Source organism: Mastigoproctus giganteus, chromosome 3 (genome assembly GCF_048544385.1).
Source record: "Mastigoproctus giganteus isolate SK-2022 chromosome 3, ASM4854438v1, whole genome shotgun sequence".
NCBI lineage: Eukaryota > Metazoa > Arthropoda > Arachnida > Uropygi > Thelyphonidae > Mastigoproctus > Mastigoproctus giganteus.
In genome coordinates this window covers 144,966,726-144,991,005 of record NC_143577.1, presented here as the reverse complement: position 1 = coordinate 144,991,005, position 24,280 = coordinate 144,966,726, and the positions used below count along the sequence as shown (strand labels likewise).

Below are 24,280 nucleotides of genomic sequence, written 5' to 3'. Positions count from 1 at the left end.
ACTATCTTATCTCATATAAGATAGTTTGATTACAAACTATCTTATATCTATCATAGGCTTCTGTGTCTCCCGATAATTTATATACATCCAATGCATTTTTCTTCTCTGCCGTGAGTCTCGTTAGTTCATCTGACATCCATTTAGGCCTAAACCTTGAGTAGCTTCCAAGATTAATTGCTTAAATGCTGTTGGTAACATCATCAGTTGGTTCAACTTTATGGAATTCAAAAGATGTCTGAGACCACTGTAGTCACCTTTATGAAAGCAAAAACGCTTCCCTTACCCCTGATGGTAGTTACATCTTTTAGTAAATCCCACATTAGTACACTGTGATCACTGCCACCTAGTGGTTCCTTCATCTGTAGATTCTTAATGCATGAATAATCACTGCTGATAAACAGATCAAGTTTATTGCTCCCTCTGGTTGCCTCTCGAACATGCTTCTGCAGAAAACAATCATCCAATAAATCCATAAAACCTGCTATTGCTAGTATGCGAGTGACCAACCCACGAGTTCCAGTCTATATCTGGGAAGTTAAAATCCCCCAATATAAGACAATCTGATTTATCGGCCCACTATTTCTCTGCACAGTTTTTTTTTGTACTCATCCGAGTCATTAGGCCTATAACACACTCCTCTCAATTTTGCTTTTCCAGTGCTTATGGCACACCAAAGTGACTCAACACTGCATTCTCCATCCATGTCAACTGGATGCACTTCCTTTGTGTTTTTTTAACTAACAGCATTACTGCACCTCCCCTTCTATCCGGTCTATCCTTTCTGTACACATCGTACTCCCCAAATTCCAATTCTGCATTTCCTATATCTGTGTGACATGTCGTGTCTAATATACCAAGAATATCTGCCTTTGATGTCTTGAAAATAAATAAAGTAGTACCAAAGTTAGGTGAATACTACATTGAAGTATGTGCAGTGAACTGAAAACAATTACTTTCCATGTTATTTATTTTATATATATATATCATCTAATTATTACTTTATATAATAAAATAATTAGAATATATAAATGTAAACTATAAAGTACATACATAACCTTTTCTCTTTAATTAACTATATGAAGTGAGAACTTCAAAAATAAAATAACAGCAACATTCTTTTGCCTTACTGAAATGCTATTAAATTGGAAGAACTCTCTTGTTCTTGCATGTGTTTTTGCAACTAGAGAATTTAAACTGCTAGTGGTCTTATCACAACAAATAAGCTGTGCATTCAGAATGAGTTTCCTTGATACTACACTGTTTCACAAATGGCTTTGCCAAAAGGTTAATCTACCATTTATTAATACGTAACAGTGCTCTCTAGGCAGCCTGTTTTGGAATTTACTTCCATAATCAAAGTAGCAGGTGGCCTGTTTATAAATAAATGCCATATTAAACTTCTGGCAATGCTATTTGATAGTAGTGCAATACCAGGGCAACTTGTTGTGAAGGCAAAGTTTGTTTTGATATGAGCAATAATTCAGTTAAAATCCATGCATTGTGCATACATTGTCACAAAAAACACATGAAGAGACAGGACAATCTACCAAACTTCATATAAAATTGGATGAAGTCCCTGCAATCTACTATGAGAGCTATAAACTTTGAGGGAATATGTTATAATAATAATAATAATTTATTTATCCCTATTTTATGTTACACTTTTTTGGGAGATAACAGCAAAAAGGGAGGGAGAACACATAAGCCAATGGCTTTTTTAGGGGCTTTTTTCCCTTAAAAAATTATGAATATACAAATATACAATTGAAAAATGTACAGTTCTGAAATTGTACAGGTAATGTTCAACGGGAAAGACATATATAAATTGGAGTTTTTTGTACATTTCTTTACAGAAGACTTCGAAAAGCATCACTACGTATAACATCATTGCGAACATTTTTACAATTAAATGAGGAAAGAAAAGAAAAACGATGAGATACATGCACAGAAATTTACAAACTATTTGCCAACTGCTTCCTTTAACATTTGTACATTATTTCCATGTTGGTGTTTTTAAAATCCAGGAGTTGAGTGGTAGGTAATTTGAATCAGACATCCCTAGTGATGTGTTCAGTTAGTAGTTTCTTGAATTGATTTAGTGAAATGACATTTTTGATTTATGCAGGAAGTTTGTTCCAGGTTTTAGCACCTCTGTATTTCATACTTTTCTGACCTATGACTTTTCTGAAAAGTGGAATCTTCAGGTTGGCTTCATTTCTTAGATTGTATGATATTTCTTCTTAGTCTGTGGTTATGAAAAAGGATCTGAAGAGAGGGGGAAAGTCTGCTGTCTTCATAGCATTGTAAACAAGGACCACCTCGGCTTTCTGCAATAGCTGGTAGATGCTTAGGAGTCTCACTTCCTTGTATCTCAAACTAACCGAAGCGTTCCAGGGAAGGTACAAAATTGAACGAACGCATCGATTGAGAATGGAGTTGATTCTCACAAGGTTTTCTTAGCTGGTGGTAACCCCATGAGATGATTCTATAGGTGAGGTGTGGCAGAATTAAAGAAAGGAATACTTGTCTGAGAAGAGAAGGAGACACCCAGGCAGAGACCCTGGTAAGTATTCCCACTAGTGACGAAGTTTTCTTTCGTAGGGTTATCATTTGTTTTGCCCAACTTAGCTTATCATCTAGCCAGATTCCGAGAAACTTGGTTTCATTCACCCTTTCAAGTTGTTTTTCTTTGTATGTTACATCTAAATCAATATTTAGTTGTTTGTTTTTTGTTCTAAACACCATATATTTTGATTTTTCTGGATTCAGTATAAGCTGATTCTTTTGAAACCAATTATGCATCATAGAAAGCAAGGCAGAGATTGAGTTGAAGCTCATTAGGGTCTTTATCTGTGATGAGGATAGAAATATCATCGGCATATGCTACTAGGTGAGAAGATGAAAGAGAGAGAAATTCATCGGTGTAAAGAACAAATAGGATAGGTCCAAGAAGTGAGCCTTGAGGTACTCCCCTGGAGAAATAACAGATATCGGAGTATGATTGATTTGTTCTTACGACAAACGGCAGTAAGGTAGTCTTCAAGGAGAAGGTTAATTTTCCTTCTCGAGCCAAAGTTATTGAGTTTGTTAAGTAGAATAGTATGGTTTATGCAATCAAAAGCTTCAGATACGTCAAGAAACAGTGCTATAGCATAGTGACCCTTTTCAAGACTATCAATGATCCTTGAGCAGAAGTCAACAATTGCAAGATCGGTGGATCTTTTAGAGCGATAAGCATACTGTTGTTGATGGATGAGTTGATTTTCTTCAAGAAAACCCATGAGTCTGCTATGAAGAATTTTTTCGAATAATTTTGCAAAAACAGAGTAGAGCTATTGGGCGAAAGTTGTTGATGGAGTTACAAAGGTTTCCCTTTAGAACAGGGATGATTACTGCTTTTTTGAACTGAGAAGGAAATTTACCAGATTGAAAGGAGAGATTGAATATATACTTCAGTGGCGTAAGAATTGAACTAAGGACCTTTTTCAGAAGAGACGGAGATATTTCATCAAAACCAGGGGCTCCCTTTTCTTTCAATTGATTCCCTGCTTCTAAAATCTCTTGATCAGAGAGAGGAAAGAGAAAAAAGGAGTTTCTGATTGATTACTTGGCAGATTCTCTCATTTCATTTCAGGCTAATGCTAAGAACCAGAGGAAATTCTCTCAAGTTCTCTATTGCTGATTATCAGTGAGTAGCTAATACTGTTCATGAACATCGAGAGAATCTTGTGATTTTTTGCAATTAAAAACTCACTTGCTATTGTAATAACATTATGGACCCTTATGTCTCTATTCAATATAGTGGGAGCTGGTTTCATCATCTGTAGAGGATGTGGGCCTATCATATGTATGTACGTAAGCTAATCACAGCCGAAACATGAAATATTAGTATTATATTACCCGATACCAACATTAGTATTACTATTATATTTATAAATTACCAATATTAGTATTATATTTGCCATAGGCCTGATGTAGCCGAGTGGTCAGGAGTGTGAGTGCAGTAGCACACGCTCTTTGAGCGGACCGGGGTTCAAGCCTGTGACTGCTAAATACGATTAAACATTTGTATTCATGATTTACTGTAAACTCCACTGACCTGGTGGTCGTGCTGGAATATAAACAAGAACATTAGTAGTGGCAAATGATGCAAGCTTATACAGCATAATCCAAAAAAAAATTTAAAAAAAACTACCCCACATCTTTTTATCTCCTCTAATAATTATGCTAATTATTCCTCAAATTTATTCAAACTACTCATTTCCACAATGCCAGATTGAAGTTTGTTCCAACAATCAATCACTCTTTGGACAAAAGCAAATTTTTCCATATCATCCTACAACCAACCTTTTTCAAATTTATAATTCAATTGTTATTAAAATACAGAAGAGTAAAAATTATTACAATACTGTTGACTGCATATTATGATCTGAAGTGCTTATTGCTATTTATTTTTTTTTTTTTTATTTTTTTTTTGATTTGGTAGTTGTTGGCGCATCGGCTTCTGTGGCCATATTGCACCTCCCAAGGTTTTTGCAGTACTTTGATCCAAGCCCGAGGCGGGAATCGAACCCGCGACCTTTGGGTTGCCGGGCAGGTACTTTACCCACTCGGCCAGCCCGGTCGGCCTTATTGCTATTTATCTATTTTAATAAATCACAGAAGATAGTTGCTGCATTTCAATTCCAGGAGGAAATAAATGAAGTTGAGTGAACATTAAATTGTGAGATATGCGAGATGAAGAAGAAACAATTACTTGTATTATTGTAGAAGAAACAATTAATTGATTAGGAAAACAGTTAATTAGTAATTTACTTTTCACTACTGTTCATCACAAAAAATTTCAATTAATTAAAGAGAAACAAATGTCTATAATGTAAAACAATGTATACAATACTTTTTGTTCATTTTTTTTGTCGATGCATGTATCTTTCTTCTTTCATGCATCATTTTGCCACTGTTAACACTAAAAGATAATCCAGACAGATAGGATGACATGTGCACATGATTTTCAGACAAAACTGAAAATAATAATAATACCAATTTCCTATATCTGAAGGGAATGATGTTTGCTCAGCTGCATTTAACAATGCTAACATTTTGGAAAACTATTCAGAGAAACACTATCATTTACAAAAATGTTTTGAAATTGGCAGTGTCCATTTCTAATAGATATTGTAACTATGATTTAAAGAATGCTTACATTGATTGTAGATATCCTGTAAAATAAAATTCTAGCAGAAAGATAAAAATGAAGACAGCAATAGGTGCTGACCAAGTAAATTATCAAACATGAAAACATACCTCTTACCTTTGGTTTATGTTTTTGCTAAGATTTCTCAAGTTACAATCATGTTCTGGTCCTAAACAACAACGACTCTTCAGAAAATATCATGTGATAAATGCTGATATGAGTATATAGAATTTTTGACAATTTTCTAAATTAGTGGAATTTTTGTTGTAATTTTATGCTAAAAACTACTTTTATTTGTAGCATTCAACAGCTACATCTATGCTTTTTCTATCTGTAGTGCTGCTAGCTGCAACACAAAAATAGCATGTTACAGTGAGACTGTTAATTGGTCCCATTGTGCTGAAATCGAATTTAGTAAGCTACTTCTGATTTCAGAATAAGACCAAACTCTCAATCCAAGATATTTACTTTTAACTTAGTGCATCTCTAACTGTTAACTGTAAAAGTTACATGTGAAAAACTTTTTCAATAAACAGTTCAAAACCATTCAATTCAGTTCACTTGAACAATCTTTATAGAAACTAGCACACAGTTGAAAACTAAAACTACTGTATTTTTATTAATAGTAGTAATTTATTTATTATTAATAGTAACAGAGCAAGTCATAATTATGTATAAACACTTTGATATGCTGTATCTCAGAAATTCTGAATAATTTTTCAAACAATTATTTTAATAGCGTTAGGGTTTTTTGCTTATATCCATGTTGAGTATGGCCAATATCCATACTGCACATTACACAGGTTGAAAAACACAAACTATCTCAGAGGAGAGAGCTCACTGCAACCAGCTAATGGCATCTTCAATTAAAGAGGAATTCAGAAATTCCACCATTCATCAACAGGAATTGAACCCAGATCTCTCTCTCTCTCTTTCTCTCGCAAAACAAGTAGCAAGCAGCAATATATTGTGCTGACTAAATTTCCACAAAAAACAGTTTATTGGATAAGCATGAAGTTTATGAAAACAGTGGCAGAATGGAACAAAAAAAAGGCCCCTGGTATTTAAATAAACTAATACAGCAATGGTGGATAATGTGACTTGGAGTACTCTCCAGTGGGAGAGAGATTGGGAAAATTTTTGAAAGTCATGGCACTAAATGTGCCAATGGGTTAGGGCAGAGGTGTCAAACTTAGAAGTGCTCATGGGTAGCAGAAGCAGTTCTCGGGGACTCGCAAGCTGCAGTGTCTAGAATCCCACACCATTATGGCATTGTGTAGACAATGAATAAAAATTGGAAATCGTGCAATGATCATCTCTTACCATTCATTACTTGAAAGCAATAAAAATAAAAACTTAGAACATAAAAACTGAAAGAATGTCATAAAAAAATGAAACCACACTTCAATGTACAGACAACTTGCTATTTCACAGGTCTTCATAGTCACCAAGTGAAAAAACATGCATGGATAATAATGTCCACATAGCAAATGCACTTTGAGACACTGTCTTTGTTGATGTCTTTGGTGAGTGGCCATATATATTTCTAACCATATGAAAGTTTTCAGCAATTCTTGATGTTCTTTTCCATAGTTTCCTTATTTAATTCCATGTTTTTCAAATTTATCATGAAGGCAAGTTATTGCTATATGCATGTGTGCCTTTATCCCATATTGTTTTTCCCACACACACACACACACCGAATTTTTTATATTTTTACTCTTCCAGTACCATTTTGAACCATTAACCTTTCCTTCTAATATCCATTTGATCCAATAATCCATTCCTTCAAACATTAATTTATCATTTTCCATACTCAACAGTTCATCTGCAACATAACGAAAACTAAAAATTATAATTTTTCCTATCGGTTATTATATTCGATTAACACGTTTCTGTTTTGCAGGATGCACTCTCGGGACGAATTAATCGCATTAATCGAGGCCCTCCTGTACTTGATCTTAGAAAGGCTTTTGATACTGTTGCACATGGAAGACTGCTGCACAAATTGGAGCAGCATGGCATTGGAGGCAAATTGCTGCTATGGATAAAGGGGTGGTTGAGGGGGAGAAGACAGAGTGGTAATCAATGGTCACTGCTCAAAATGGACTAATGTTATCAGTGGAGTCCCTCAGGGTTCAGTGTTGGGTCCATTATTGTTTTCTATATTTATAAATAATATTGATGATGGTATACCAAGCTTAAAGTCCAAGTTTGCAGATGATACAAAAGTTGGCAGGGTTGTTAAGGACACTACTGATGCTATGCTGCTTCAACAGGATCTGGAAAGGTTGAGCAGATGGGCTGAGAGGTGGCAAATGAAATTTAACATTGACAAATGTAAAGTACTACGTATAGGAAACAGCAACCCCAGAGCAACGTATCAACTCTGTGGTACTACACTGACAGTGGTAGAGAATGAAAAGGACCTGGGGGTAATTGTGCCGGCAGATATGAAATTCTCTGAGCAGTGCAGATGGGCTGCAAGAGTAGCTCATGGTGTCTTATCAATGATATACAGGAATTTTTCTAGCAGGGATAAGGTGATTATTCCCTTGTATAAGGCAATGGTCAGGCCACACCTTGAGTACTGTATACAGGTCTGGAAGCCTCATTTCAAGAAGGATGTAAGCTGCTGGAACGAGTACAGAGAAGGGCAACAAGGTTAGTGAATGGAACAAAGGGTTGCTCTTAAGAAGAAAGGCTTAAGTTTTGCAAATTACAGTGACTTGGAGACTAGGCACCGGCGAGGTGATCTGATAGAGGTGTATAAAGCCTTGAATGGTTTGAGCACGCTCAATGCTGATGGGATTCTGCCTCTTGCTCAGAATAATCACCTGAGAGGGGAGAAATTCAAATTGAGGAAAGACAGATGTGCTGAAATCTGCCTTTAGCCAGTGGGTAAGTTGATTGGTGCAACAGACTTCCATCCCTTGTTGTGGAAGTTGATAGCCTAAATAAATTTAAGGCTCAGCTGGACAGGTATTTCAAACAAACAGAGGGGTGAAGTGGAAGTTTTTTTTTTTTTTTTTTTTTTTTTTTCTGGCTGATGCTGCATAAGCTTGCTTTCTTGCATCATATGCCTATACTAATGCTAAAAAACATCTAATTGTTTATTCAGATGGTCACTATGTACAAAATTAGTGGCTAGTTAATGTGTTTATACATAATTCTGACTCACCCTATATAGTTTTCTTTTTCTCCTTTACAGGTAAATAAAATTTCATTATTGAAAACTCAGAAATTTACTCTTACCCTTGCTTTTCGTCTTTTCTTTCTGTTGGGCAAATCAAACATACCTTTCACTGACGTAACAGTCTTTTTATTGGCTGTCAAGTTTATGTCAATCGAATGCTTTCTATTAACCTGAAATTGTGAGTTTTCCACCGGACTAGTTCCTTCCACAATGTGCTGATAATTTCTGCAACTTCCGTCATACACATTTGATGAAGGGTAACTGATAAATTCCTTTTGTTGACTATGAGTCTCTTGGGGAAATATATTTTGTTTTGAAAATGAAAAGTTATTTCCCACTGTCATGTCTTCACTACTATTTTGTGATATATATTCTGGCTGCTTTTTTAAATCTGTGAAGATAGGAATACCCTGATTTAATATATTACTCTTATATGAAGTTTTAGAATTTGGCAAATCTACACCATCAGATGGTTTCTTGTCAGGCATGTTGGGCAAACAATAATGATCAGCCAGATACTCTTGTCCTGGCCTATCATTCTCATCAGAATCTTTTAATAAGGAAGTATCAGTTACTGCTAGAACTTCTTCCAAGCCTGAATTGCTATAAGTGAAGCTGCTATTTGATTGATGTAATGAAATATCTACAGAAAAACTTTCTGTTTCATTACTACTCATTACATAACTCCTTATTAATTCCACATCCTGTACTGCATACTGTTTATAAGAAGACAAGAGACGTGACAAAAGTTCATTATCTGTACCCTTATTAAAAAATGATTCTTTGTTCTGAAAAATATTTGAAACAAGTTGGAATGTTGGCTGTCCATGTTGCCGAAAGCTACGAGGAATTGTAATTATTTTAATGTCATTATCAACATAATGCTCCTTGTTTCTTTTCATTGGATGTAACATGATCTTAAAATCAGCATACATGAACAATGCTCCCAAAGGATTTCATACAAATATTCTTGTACTTACTCTGGATTAACTGTAATTAAAAAAAATAAATAAAATAAGTAAAGCACACACAAAAAATACACAAACATGCAAGAGATTATGAAACAACTAACAAAAATAATTTAATTTTCTGCTAAGCATTATATATTTAGTTTCTGATAAGTGCTAAATTTTTGCCCATTATGGGCCAATAGAAATATGTATAGGTAGTCTGATATACATCAGGCATGTGTTCCTATAAATGGTGATGTATAATGAAACAATATAAACCAGACATGTTTTTTTTATATATAAATTATAAAGGGGAGATACATTCCTATGGTCAAATTTTTGGACTTGTCAATTTAATTTAAGCTTAACTTGACTACTAGTTAAAAACAAATCAAAATCAATATTAAAACAGGAAAGCAATAAAAATACACACATGTATTGTATGCATTGTACTGTATATGCAAACATTATCTTCATATGGTATTTGTCATGCAAATTATCCACATTTTAAGAAGCTAAAGAGAGAAATACAAATAGGATTTTGCTTCTCTTAATACAGTTCCTTACAGAAGCCCAAGAGATCACTGAATCTTCAACTGAAGTGCCACTCTATTCCATGTTTGGGTTATCTTCAATGAGAAGTGGTCATCCCTTTCTCAACAAACTGAAGGCTGTGAGCTGATTTACTTACAATGCACACTGTATTTCTTCTCCCTCTTGAATCAATACCTTTTGTGGCTCTCAATAAATTAGATTTTTGTTGGTCAACTGAGCATTATATGGCTCCTGCATCTCTACCTCATTACTTATGCCCATTTTGTTGAAGCCTATCTCATTTGCCAACTGCACCACTCTGACTGAATTTAATAGAAAGGGATAGCACCAAATTCCTGAACATTGTGAGCATACTCCAGCCATATATTCCCCCACCACACACACCATTCACCCCCACCTCATTATTTATGTCCACTTTGCTGAAGCCAATCTCACTTGCTAACACCACAATCTCTGATTTAATTTCAGGGATACTGCCAAGTTCTTGAACACTTAGCATACTCTGTCATATATTCCACCACACACCATTCATTTTAGACCAAGTAACTTATTCCTATGATATCACAATGATGCTCATGGACTTCTTACACTGGCAAAACTATAAATGCTGCCACTTCTCCACCCCCTCCTCCTACCTGACCAGATTGCCAAAGAGCCCTGTTTGATTTTTAACAACCATACCAAATCAGCTATCACTCCTCAACCCCATGGCTACAGACCTAATATCTGATTGCACAATTACTCCCAGGTCCTTTTCATTCTCCAGTACTCTGAGTGTAGTACCGCCCAGTTGATACGTTACTCTGGGATTACTGCTACCCATATGCAGTACCATATATAATTTTAGGCCATCCCACTTCATTCATGTGCAGCAGATGTCCAAACCATCTCAAACTCCTATTTTCTATTCATTCTATATCCTCATCTGCGTGCATATGTCTTCTTATTTCTTCATTCTTTATCCTCTCTAGCCTTAAAGCCCTAGCACTCCGACATAGGCAGTCCATCTCTGGGGCTCTAAGCTTCTTTTTGTCACCCTCTCAGTGTCCACATCTCACATCCGTAGCAAAGTACCGATTCCACTAACAACTATCCGATACGTTTTTAGTTCTACAGGAAATATTGTTGTCCCACCATATGGAGTTTAGGGAACTAAGAATCTTCCTACTTTGATGAATACTTGTGTAAACTTCCTCTTTCCCTAATCCTTCCTTAGTTAATCTACATCCAAGATATTTTAAAAACCATCGAGTTTACTACCTGTTTATAACTAATTACACTAACAGAAAAGATCAATAAACTGTAAACTGCTAATTGTTTTATTGTTTTGTAGTAGTGACCGCCAGAAAAATACCATGAAGGCGATAAGGACTAGCGAGTCAGCAGCAGGGATTCACAAAAAGGAATGGAAATATTCAAAATTACATCTAACATAATAGCAGGGTTTTCCCACCACAAAAGCTCAAAAAATACCGTGTTATGCAAAATTTCCTGCAATTCTCAAACCACGTTAGAGCAAAATCATGTTGTAGAAGTACCATGTTATACAGGGGTTGCCTGTATATCAAAATTATTTTTATCCAACCAGTCCCTTTGTGACCAAATTGCAGTATCCAATCAAATTAATCATCAAGATTTCCCCTTAACAAACTCGAGGAAATCAGGCAACAACTCAGCGTTATTATGGGCCCATATGAGAGCTTGAAGGACAGGGTGGACGCCCTCGAAGGATCTCAATTGAGGGGGCCCATCAAGCTCTCAGCTGCCCACATCAACGCCAGAGCTTGCACTTGATCATCACACAACACAGTGACAACCCCCAAGGCAGAATGTGCTGGTCCCACAGGAACTAGCAGTTGTTGGCGACTATTGTCAGGGAAACGGGGAACATGGTATATAAAAAGGATAGGTGGAACAGGACCAAGGTATGTCTGCCAGGCGCAAAGGTTGATGACATTGTACAGCGGATATCATCTTTTAAGGGCACAAAAGGTGATATTGTTGTATACGTTGGCACTAATGATATTAAGAGTAGAAGACCAGCAGAATTACTTAACAAGTATATGTCACTGTTGAAAAAAAGCAATGAATTAGGGTTGAATTTGAAAGTGTCTGCAATTCTGCCCAGACATGATAGGAGAAAGTATATGATGAGAGCCTCGTCGATTAATTCGGCCCTAGAAAGTGCAAGGCTCAAGGGGTAGAATTTTTTTCAGCCTGGTCTGTACTTGTTAACAGAAGGGACTGCTTCTACAGGGATGGGATACACTTAAATAGAAAGGGTGCAAGAATATTTGCTGATGCTATCGGGACAGTGGTAGGTGGGTCGGAAAACTGCTAGTTTGGGGGGATACAAGGACTAATAGATTAACAGTAGCTACTGGCAGAGGTGAAAGTGATTCTTGCACTGCTTCTATTGGAATGAGCAGCAGCCTGGAAAACAAGATGCTGGGTATTTCAGAGACTGCTGGGAGTCATTGTGGTACAAGTACACACATGGGTTGTGTTAGGGTAGCTAAGAATAGGAACAGGTGCATGTTCACCAATGATACGAGTTTGGTAAATAAGTTTGATGAATATGAGGTATTGCTCAAAACATCAAAAGATATTGTTGGGATATCAGAGACGTGGTGTCACACAGATATAAGGAATACAGAACTGGAATTCGGGGAGTAAAATGTGTACAGAAAGGATAGACAGGATAGGAAGGGAGGAGGGGTTAGGCTATTAGTTAAGAAACACATAGAATCCAAGGAAGTGAAGCCAGGAAGCCAAGGAAGTGTCGACATCGCTGGACAGTGCAGTGTGGAGTCAGTTTGGTGTGACAAGCATTGGGAGATCAAAATTGAGAATAGGAGTGTGTTATAGGCCTAATGACTCTGATGAGTATAATAAGAAACTGTACAGGGAAACAGAGTGGGCCAGTAAATCAGAGAGTCTTATAATGGGGGATTTTAATTTCCCAGATATTGACTGGAATTTGTGGAACTGGTCAATCACACACTAGGCTTTTGTGGATTTATTGGATGATTGTTTTCTACATCAGCATGTTCGGGAGGCAACTAGAGGAATTACTACCCTTGATCTGATTATCAGTAATGATTCTTCATGCATTAAGAATCTGCAGATAAAGGAACCACTAGGTGGCAGTGATCACAGTGTGTTGAAGTGGGATTTACTCAAAGAGGTAACTACCATCAGGGGCAAAGGGAAAGGTTTTTGCTTTTGTAAAGGCGACTACGGTGGTCTGAGACAGTATTTAAATTCTATATGGTGGGACCAAATGATGATGTTACCAACAGCAAATTCAAAATGGGAAGCATTCAAAAAATTTTTCTTGGAAGATACCAACCAAAAAATATTGTTCAAGGTTTAGGCCTAAATGGATGTCAGAAGAACTAATGAGACATATGGCAAAGAAGAAAAATGCATGGGATACATATAAATTAATGGGTGACATGGAAGCCTATGATAGATATAAGCTGGTCTGCAACCAAGTCACAAAGGAAATTAGACAGGCAAAGGCAGGTTATGAGAAATCTTTGGCAAATGATGCAAAAAAAAAAAAAAAACAGCAAAGAGTTCTTTACATATGTAAACTCTAGAAGGAAAGGGAACATTCAGATTTGTCCACTGGATATTGATGGTTCAACTGTTGATGATCCTTCTCAGGTGGCTCACAAACTAAATGAGTATTTTGCATCCACATTCACCCATGAGGAGTTATTCAGGGAGGGGAATACCAGAGGTGAGTTAAACTCTGACAGTGAGCTAGATGATTTTGTAATAACTGAGAGGAAAGTGGAGGAGAAACCGTTGAAGATAAACATAAAAAAGGCACCCGGGGTGGATGGGATCTATCCAGTTAAATTAAAGGAGGCAGCAAAGGAAGTAAGCAAACCCTTAGCCATAATTATGAGAGCTTCTTTGGGCTCAGGGGAGGTACCCATGGACTGGAGATGTGCAAATGTGACCCGAATTCACAAAGGAGTATCAAAGGGCAACAAAAGTTTAACTTCTGTTCCAGGAAAATTAATTGAGGCATTGGTTAAAGAAGCACTGTAGGTTCATCTAGACAAGAGTTCAGTTATAGCTCAGACACAGCATGGTTTTCTTAAGGGAGAGTCTTGTCTGACCAGTTTGATTGGATACTATGATGTGGTCACAAAGGAACTGGATGTAGGGAATAAATTTGATATCATATATTTGGATCTTAGAAAGGCTTTTGATACTGTTGCACATGGAAGACTGCTAAACAAATTGGAGAAGTGTGGCACTGGAGGCAAATTGCTGCTATGGATAAAGGGGTGGTTGAGTGGGAGAAGACAGAGAGTGGTAATCGATGGACACTGCTCACCATGGACTAATGTTATTAGTGGAGTCCCTCAGGGTTCAGTGTTGTGTCCATTGTTGTTTTTTGTATTTATAAATGATATTGATGATGGTATATCAAGCTTATTGTCCAAGTTTGCAGATGATACAAAAAAGGTTGGCAGGGTTGTTAAGGACACTAATGACAGTATGCTGCTGCAACAGGATCTAGAAAAGTTGAGCAGATGGGCAGAGAGGTGGCAAATGAAGTTTAACATTAACAAATGTAAAGTACTACATATGGGAAGCAGTAATCCCAGAGTAATGTATCAACTCTGTGGTACTACACTGACAGTGGCAGAGAATGAAAAGGACCTGGGGGTTATTGTGCAGGCAGATATGAAGTTTTCTGAGCAGTGCAGATGGTATGCAAGAGTAGCTCAGTGTCTTGTCAATGATATACAGGAATTTTTAATATTTTAATAAATAAGGAGGTGATTATCCCCTTGTATATGGCAATGGTCAGGCCACACCTTGAGTACTGTATACAGGTCTGGAGCCCTCATTTTAAGAAGGATGTAAAGCTGCTGGAACGAGTACAGAGAAGAGCAACGAGATTAGTGAATGGAACAAAGGGTTACTCTTACGAAGAAAGGATTAAGTTTTGCAGATTACAGTGTTTGGAGACTAGGCACCTGCAACGTGATCTGATTGAGGTGTATAAAGCCTTGAATGGTTTGAGCATGCTCAATGCCGATGGGATTCTGCCTCTTGCTTAGAATAATCACCTGAGAGGGCATAAATTCAAATTGAGCAAAGACAGATGTAGGGAAGTTGGTTAGTGGAACAGACTTCCATCCTTTGTTGTGGAAGTTGATAGCCTAAATAAATTTAAGGCTGAGCTGAACAGGTATTTGGAACAAACAAAGGGGTGAAATGGAAGCGGGTCTTTTTTGGCTGATGCTGCATAAGCTTGCTTTCTTGCATCATATATCTCTACTAATGCTAATACCCATGGCATGGGTATTAGCATTAGTTTGAACTATAGCCGCAATCTTGTCTAAATGATCCTACATTGCTTCTTTAACTAGTGACTCCATTACTACTTTCCCTGGAACAGAAGATAAACTAATATGTCTGTAATTATTTGTGTCACCCTTTGATGCCCTCTTTGTGAATTGGGGATACATTTGCACTTCTCTGGTCCGTGGGGACCTCCTCTGAATCCAAGGATGCTCTCATAATTATGGCTAGGGGAAAATTAAAACCATTTCCACACCACTGCCCCTATTAGACATGAAAAGGATAACAGGAACGTGACAGTAGGATGGTGGTATTAGAAAAGGGGTAATTAATTAATTAAAACTCGCACTCACTAAGTAATTATATAATAATATCTTTGAATAAGTAATGCTTCATCAATAATAGAGAAGACAATTGTTAGTCTCTGTGGACACCATCCAGATCCCCCAGCCAGCACGTTTAGTAAGTTGTTGTTATTTGGTTTTTAGGAGCATTAGCAACTAAGGCCATATTTCTCCAGGATATGCGGTGGTCATTCTCTGACCTTTCCGCATCCTCCATATTTGGTGGTGACGGGCTCGAACCGCGGTCTAATCAAGAAGCGTGTGCTACGAACTGCTGCTCCTTCCCACCTGGCTATGGAGACGCCTGTTTAGTAAGTGGGTAGGTACCTAGAGGTATAAGAGTTGATGACCCAGTTGCAAATTATTTACACATTATGAGAGATGCCAATACATGTGCTTCTTAGACTAATAATATTTTAGGTTAGAAAGCCTCAAACTTAGTAAAATTCAGAATATGAGATTGTTGTTTGTTTGCATCATTTCTACATCGATGAATTTTTCAGACAAACTTTTTGGATAAACCGAATGGCATCATTATTGTAACATCTCATATCATGAAATCCCTCACGAGTCGCCCTCATTACACTCCAAATAAATAACACTTCACTGTTAGAGATTACTATTACTTTTTTCAGTTAAGTAGCACCACATCTCATATTGTGAAATCCTACAATAATAATGCCACTGTATAAACTTTGGTTTGTCAAAAAAATTCAACTATGTAGAAATGATGCAAATGCACTGAACAATCTCATAGTTTTAATTTTTACACAGTTTGAGGCTTTCTGCTCTAAAATATTATTAGTCTAAGAATTTTAGTCACAACTGGGTTGTCAACTTTTATACCTCTAGATGCCTACTCACTCAACTTCAGGATGGATTTAAGCGTGTTGTGGCCTTAAGCTATAACATGTATGAGGCCCTTCTCTCTTACTGTTTACCTGTGACAATATTAAAAAAGGATTTTTTAAGATGGAGTGAGGCCCTAAGCTGTAGCTTGTTTACCTTACATGTAAATCCAGCCCTGACTCACTCACTGACAAGAAGAAAAACAGCACTATCTGGGTGATGGTACTCAACTGAAAATAAGTAACAGTAGTTTCTCTATAACAGGGAAGTATTACTTATTTGAAGCATAAAGAGAGCAACTTGTGAAGCATTTCACAATACAAGATATTACAATAATGATGCCACTGATTTAGATAAACTTCAATTTGTTTGAAAAATTTAACTATGCAGAAATTAATAAATTCACTGAACAATCTCATAGTCCGTATTCATATCTTTAACTTGGTAAATAATTTTTAAAAATTTCACTTCATTGAGATATCTCAGAATGTGTTAGCTGATAATGCAAGAAAGTTTAAACAAAATAAAATTAAAAAAAAAAAAACTTCTGACCAATCAGACTGGTCAACAAGGTTGCCCCCTTAATAAACCCATGCATTATTTTCCCTGGAACACAAGACTGTAATTACTCATGTCACTCTTTGATCCCCCCTTTTGAACTGGGAATACATTCACACATCTCCAATCCATAGAGACCTCCACTGAAGCTAAAGATACCCTTAACTATGGCTAAAGATCTTCTTTTATGTCTTTTTCTGCCTACTTTATATAATTTGATCCCATCCACCTGGGATCTATCAAGTTTTTTTCTAGCTTCAACAATCTCTCTTCCACTTTCCTCAGTTATCAAAAAAGCCTGCTCCCTGTTAGAACTTAATACATTTCTGGCACCATCTTCCCTAGGTGAATTCCTCATGTTTGAATACATATGCAAATATTCAGTTTGTCAGCAACCTAAGCTGGATCATCAATAAGTAAACTATTAATATGTCGTGGACCAATATGAACAAGCCTTTGATGCTTATCTCTGCAAGAGACTGCTCATAATCTGCTTGTGAATTAATTACCGATATTTATATCTGCTGTAGGCGTCTGTATCACCTGCTAATTTATATGCATCTCATGCATTTTTCTTCTCTGTTGCAAGTCTCGTCGGTTCATCTGCCATTCATTTAGAGTATTATTACTAAAAGTATCTCTTAGTTCATATAAAATGCCTAAATAGAATAGTACCTCCCATGATTACATCCCTGAATCCTTCCCATTTACAATTTGGTGTTTGCAACTTCATCAGCTGGTTCCACTGCACAGAATTTAAAACTTTTTGAGACCATTATGGTCACCTTTATGAAATGAAATGTCATTTCTCTTGCCTTTAATAGCAGTTACATCTTTCTGTAAATCCCACATCAATACACTGTGATGACTGTCACCTAGTGGTTTTTTATTTTCAAATTCTTATGCATGATGAGTCACTGCTAATAATCAGAGAAAAAGTATTACTTTCTCTCATTATTCTTCTAACATGCTGATGTAGGAAACAATCATCCACTGAACAAGTCTTGCTACTGTGTCAGTGCCCAACTCACAAGATCCAGTCAATATCTGGAAAGTTCAAGTCCCCCATTAAAAGGCATTCTGATTTACTGGGCCACAACTCAATATATCAAAATAAAATGAAAAAAAAAACTTCTGACCAGAGGACAGCTGTTTGTTATACTCAAAATAGTGTCATTAGGTCCACAACCCACTCCTACTTTCATTTGTGGTAATACTCCAGAACACGGTGCCCCTTTGACAATTACGTCGGGAAGAAGAGGGGGAAAGCAGTGACGTACGGTTCGTAACTCCGCCCACTCACTGCGTTCCCCCTCTTCTTCTCGACAACTGCACGTGGCGAATGTCACGCGACATAACAGTATGGCGGAACCGAAAAATAACGAAATTATCGGCAACAGTAATTTTTTCGGAGCAGCAGCCAAAATAATTGTAAATTAAACACACTAACTTCGTTCTTCAAAACGAAAAAAAAAATAATGAGACGCAGCAAACGACAAATTTTCGACAAATAACTGGCGAAGTCCCGCAAAAAGGTAACCTACCATTTTTAATTAAACACAAACGAAAGACAATTAAAAACGTAATTCCCAATATACATTTTTTTTTTTTTTTTGTCCAACGACTGGTTTTTTGCTTGAATCCTTCCCGAAGTCGCATGAAAACATAACCTTTTCTGGCTAAACAGAAACGAAAGTCAATTAACACGTGCAACGAATAATAAAACTGCTCTTTGCATAAGCACAAAACGGCAACATAGAATTTTTTCTTTTAAAAAAAAAAAAAAAAAAAACGCAACGGACACAATACTACGTTAATAATACGTGAAAATAACACAGAAATACAAGACAAACTAAACTCGCCTCCCAGCAGCAAAAAAAAACAGAAACAGTTTACCAGCAGGATGGAACGGGATAACTGAAAACCACGAGGCAATAACAAAAGCAAGAAGTAACAGCTCAGCACCATACGCACTAAAAAACCAACTTTCAAAAGAAAGAACACGCAACGAATTTCGCATTTAGCGCTCCAGTGACGTCGTGTCACGTGACATCCACGTGAAACGAAGAGGGGACGCAGTCAGTAGGCGGGATCAAAACCTGTCAATCACTGCTTTCCCCCGTTCTGACAGCCAATTACAAGGGGGCACCGTATATTGGAGTATGGCCGAATTGAATTTTATTATTATCATTAACATTGTTAATTTTAATTTCCCGTGCTTATAGCAACGATATTTTTGCTACTACCCCAAATAAAGTAATAAAATTTTAATGTTTCATGCTATGAAATATACACGCTACAAATTAATCAAATTAAGTAGAAAGGGGTATGCGTAAGTATTTTCTTGTTACAGCAGCACTTCCTTTCATTGAGGTATCTACAGAGTCCCTGTATTGGGTGAATATAAGTACACATTCACACTTCCCATGGTACTTAAAATTTGTGCGCAAACATACGTACATCTATGTCCGTACATATTTTTGAAATGCTAAAATTTCATTACTTTATACCGGGTAATGTCGAAAATATCACTACCACATCGAGATTGGGAGAGAGTGTTGTAGCTGAAGCACTTTGACGGCGGAACACCAAAGTTAAGGATTACGAAGTCAAGTGATCTTCCTATTATTTTATTCCCGAAGTGCGGTAGAGATAAAGACGATAATTCTGATGGCAACAAAATTTTAGAGATAGACCTCGCACTGGTGGAGGTTGGGGAGAATAGAGTATACTGTTTTTTCTCGTTGTTTAAAAAATCGAAGAAAAATTAATATCATTAAACACACAATTATAAACAATTTTTCACCTTTCACTCTCAACTATCTATCGAAGGGCTCAAGAAGTATGGTTGATCCAGCCCGACGCGCCTCCTGGAATATTTTAAGAACTTCCAAATTACACTAAAATGAAAGAATTTAATAAATGCAAGGTATATACAATAACCGGTAATCATTACTGTGTAGTAATCTATCGCTTTAGAGAACAGAATAGTCGGTGGTGTTAACCTACAAACCGAGCAGTCATATTACTACTCTATGAACAAGTAGTACGGTACAGAGTGGACATTCTCATAGGCAATAATGTTAATTCATTTACGTGTTAAAGCGCATAGAAAGTGGAGCCACCATTGTATGAACATACAAACAGGCCTGAACATTGCGAGGAGTTCCTGGAGAATTTTCTGCAGTTTTGTAATTGCGATGGACAATGTATCGATTCCTGATTATTAGTATAAGATATTCCCAATTAATTATAATTCCAATACAAAAAAGGATGCTGTGAAAGAGGAAGAATAGCGAAATATAAACATAAGTAAAGGTTTGAAAACGGTAACGTAGCAGTTATACTAACCATGTGGTAATGTCAGAATGAGATGTTTTGCGTCTCATTAGTTCAAATCCTCCTTCTACTTTAAATTCATTTCTTGAATATAATATGGTAATTTATTTATGTTTTCACATATACATATAATAATTTAATAAGTAATATTTTCAATGTTTTTATAACATAATGGCCAGTCTTTGGCTAAAATGTAGCCCAGGAGGAGGTTAAGATGACAGTCATGTATGCCAGTTGCAATAAACATTAATAAATAGAGAATTTTATGAACACACTAATGGGTTCTGGTGAGTTAATAAAAGGTTTCAATACAGTGAAACAGGTGCACTGAAACCTGCTATAATTACCTACATGAACCCAGTACAAGTGTGTACATAAAATTCTTTATTTATTAATGTTTATTGCAACTGGTACACATGACTGTCACCTTAATCTCCTTCTACGCTGGTCACTTTGACTAATTGCAACTCTTGTTTTAGGTTTCGGTTTAATGAATTGAACTCCTTTTCACTTTTTATTCATTCTTTTATATCTGACACCCTATGAAATGAACACAGCATCAATTAGTTGCTAACCAGATTTGCTAATTTTTTTTTTTTTTTTACTACACAAAAATACAAATAATCTGCAATCAATGAAAACTTTGAAAGCAATGATCTGTGACTAAATTTTGACTGTTTTATTGCTGTCAGTTATTTTCTTTAACAAAAGTAATTAAGCATTCTTTCATTAAGATCACTATTTATATGAGTTTGCATTACAACAAAAAAACACGAACATACACACATTTCAGTTTATCCAGCTCAGGATCCTAGGTGTGCCCAGCCCACATCTGGTGAGTATGGGCTTTGCACACCCAGGGTCCTGAGCTGGATATCATCATTCTTCTTTTTTCTTGGTGATTCTCTCTCTCTCTCTCTCTCTCTCTCTCTCTCTCTCTCTCTCTCTCTCTCTCTCTCTCTCCCCCTCTCTCTGACGGGGTAATTCAGAAAAAAAATTTTTTTGGCTGGTGCAGCATAAGCTGAGGCTTATGCTGTACGAGCCAGTCAGGCTTCCTTCCTGGCTAATAATAATAATAATTTATAATTGAAAAATTCTTTTAATTTATGAACTTTCTCATTACATATGAAAGATATTTGAATTTTATGTGGTCTCCTCTAAATTCAAATAGTAATATCATCATATGAACTGTCCTGTAATATATAAAAAAGGCATGTTGATTTTAGTCATAACATTAAAACTATTACCATTTTTAGGCCACCCGAATAATTAAATTCATCTGCTGTGCAGTGTGTCTCATGTCTGTAAATTGCGTGTGTTTTATCGTCGATTTGTCTGTTTCGCTAGACGAAAAACCCCACCTTCTACGGGGGGGGGGGAACCTTGCTGTCTACGCCTGGGACCGACTAAATTAGCCACCACGGAGTAAAAAAAGCTTTTTAAAGTTCCTCGCGTCATCGACGGGATTCGAACCCCAGCCTTTTCCACGCGGTGCAGAGAGGATAGTGACGATACCACCGTGCTACCAGCGCAGATCCAAAAAAAAAAGAAAAAAAACTATCATATTTAGGCTACAGAATAATTAAATTCATCTGCCGTACTGTGTCTTATGTCTGTTAATTGCATGTTCTATGGTCTATTTGTTTGTTTGCTGGACGAAAACCCCCAGTTTCTTGGGGAACGAATAGAGGGGTGAAGTGGAAGTGGTTTCTTTTTTTTTTTTTTTTTTCATTTTATTTATTATTTTTTTTTTTTTTGGCTGATGCTGCATAAGCTTGCTTTCTTGCATCAAATGCCTCTACTAATGCTAAACTTGCTATCTATGCCTGAGACCGACTAACTCAGCTGCGGAGTGAAAAAGCCCATTAAAGTTCTTCGCGTCATCGACGGGATTCGAACCCGGGCCTTTTCTACCCGGTGTGGGGAGAATAGTGACGATACCACTGTGCTACCCGCGCAGATCCATAAAATTATGCCCAGTACAAGCAACAAAACTAAATAAATGAATAATAAACCTAGGGGACCCGCCCTCTGCTGGCCAACCCCCTCGGAGGTATGACGGAAGAGGTCGAATGTTTTCTACGTAAAAGAATAACCTGTCGAAACCGCTAATCGATATCTAATCAGAAAATGCCTACGTAATTATTTACCTGTACATTTGTAGTGACGTAATTAGCCAGCTCACTTGTACCATGTGACCACATCCCTCTTCTCCCATTGGTTACCCCACCACGTAGCATATTCAAGGTCGAATAAACATCACTGTGTAATTATTTACCTATGTATAAATGACATTTGTATACCTTTACATAGGTCACTTAGGAAAATGACTTTTGCTTCGGGTTCCATAATGCATGAAGAATATTGTTATATCCAAAGAGCAGGACTAAAATATTTGCAACCTATACAAATATTTACAAAATACTAAATTATTTACAAATACAAAAATTATATCGAGTTCCCGTTAAAATTCAGATCTTGGGTACCAGTCAATCAGATCACATCAATCTATAAGGCGTTGAACGGCTTGGGCACGAAACTGAGGAAAGACAGTTGTAGAACAGATGTGCAGAAATTTGCCTTTAGCCAGCGGGTGGTTACTTGCTGGAACAAACTTCCATCTGTCGTGGTGGAAATTGATAGCTTAAATAAATTCAAGGAGGAACTGGACAGAGGGAATAGATGTGTGAAATTGTTTTTTTTTTCTTTTTGTTTGGCTGATGCTACATTAGCTCATACGCTTGTTTTCTTGCATCACATACCGCCATTACTATTACTATTACCACTCGTAGTGAGGTGCCACTCACTGTTTTCCTCCACCCCCTGTCCTCCTAGGTTGATATGTCTAGGGTGTTTATACACCCAGTTGCCGCTATTTTTAATCGGGGAGTCGTTTTCAGATTTTAAAACAGTTGGATGGGAGATAAACACCCTACCTAAGCTAAGCATCCCCCTTCTTGACGAAACCAAACTATTATATTTAGGCCACCCGAATAATTAAATTCATCTGCCGTGCTGTGTCTTATGTCTGTTAATTGCGTGTGTTCTATGGTTGATTTGTCTGTTTGCTGGACGAAAAACCCCAGTTTCGGGGGAGAAACCTTGCTATCTACACCTGAGACCTACTAACTCAGCCACGGAGTGAAAAACCCATTAAAGTTCCTCGCGTCATCGACGGGATTCGAACCCGGGCTTTTTCCAGCCGGTGTGGGGAGGACTATGACGATACCACTGTGGTACCGCGCAGACGCCTTTTTTGACGACACAAAACATCAGAAACAAAACGCCTAGACAATAATCACCCAATCACAGAACTCGACCCTTCTATGACCACGCCCACTTCGCCGAGACTAGTGGTACCCAAATAATAGATTTTAGCCCGGGTTCCTTCATCAGCTAATATTACAATGGAACAAAAAATGATGCCATAACGTTCACCAACCTCGTGCACGAGGTTGGTAAACTAGGTTTCTGTTGGGAAAGTTCGTTACCAACAGAAACACCAGTCAGTTGACTGAATTTCTTCAACTGTTACCCCTCCTAGCTGTCTAAAATGGTAATCGTTTTAGTTATCAACAACTTGCTGTCCAAAAGAAAAAAAATATATATATATTACCAACTAATATTAGCTAAACCACTGAATATAGCAAAAATCCCTGTTTGAGTTTAAAAATTCACGAAAAAATCCGGTAAGACACGTTGATTTTGCCTTTTGTTAATTAATGGGGACTATAATGGTCTTAGACAGTAGATTGGCAATGTGAACGCTCAATTTGGCTTGACAATCGAAATGAATAGTTATTTTTCTACCAGACGTTAAACTTTTAAATTTTGAATGAACAAAACCAACAATGGTGATTTTCTCCCCAAAACAATACGATCCATTTGCTTTTTAGCGTTACTTTAAAAAAAAGGTAGTGGTATTATTTTCCTACAATTTACCTTGATGGGTGTGGACATT

General features: G+C 37.0%; 1 protein-coding gene across 1 annotated transcript in view; it reads right to left on the bottom strand.

Moving 5' to 3' along the window:
* The window catches only part of LOC150088304 (uncharacterized), a 134,652-nt gene extending 114,773 nt beyond the window's left edge, over nucleotides 1-19,879 (bottom strand). Inside the window, exons 1-2 of the mRNA XM_090370692.1 lie at nucleotides 19,787-19,879; nucleotides 8,450-9,380 (exon numbers count right to left, since the gene is read on the bottom strand). Coding sequence (XP_090226818.1) covers nucleotides 8,450-9,325 — 876 coding nt within the window. The 5' untranslated portion in view covers nucleotides 9,326-9,380; nucleotides 19,787-19,879. The remainder of the gene's footprint in view (nucleotides 1-8,449; nucleotides 9,381-19,786) is intronic.
* Between the last annotated feature and the right edge of the window lie 4,401 nt (nucleotides 19,880-24,280).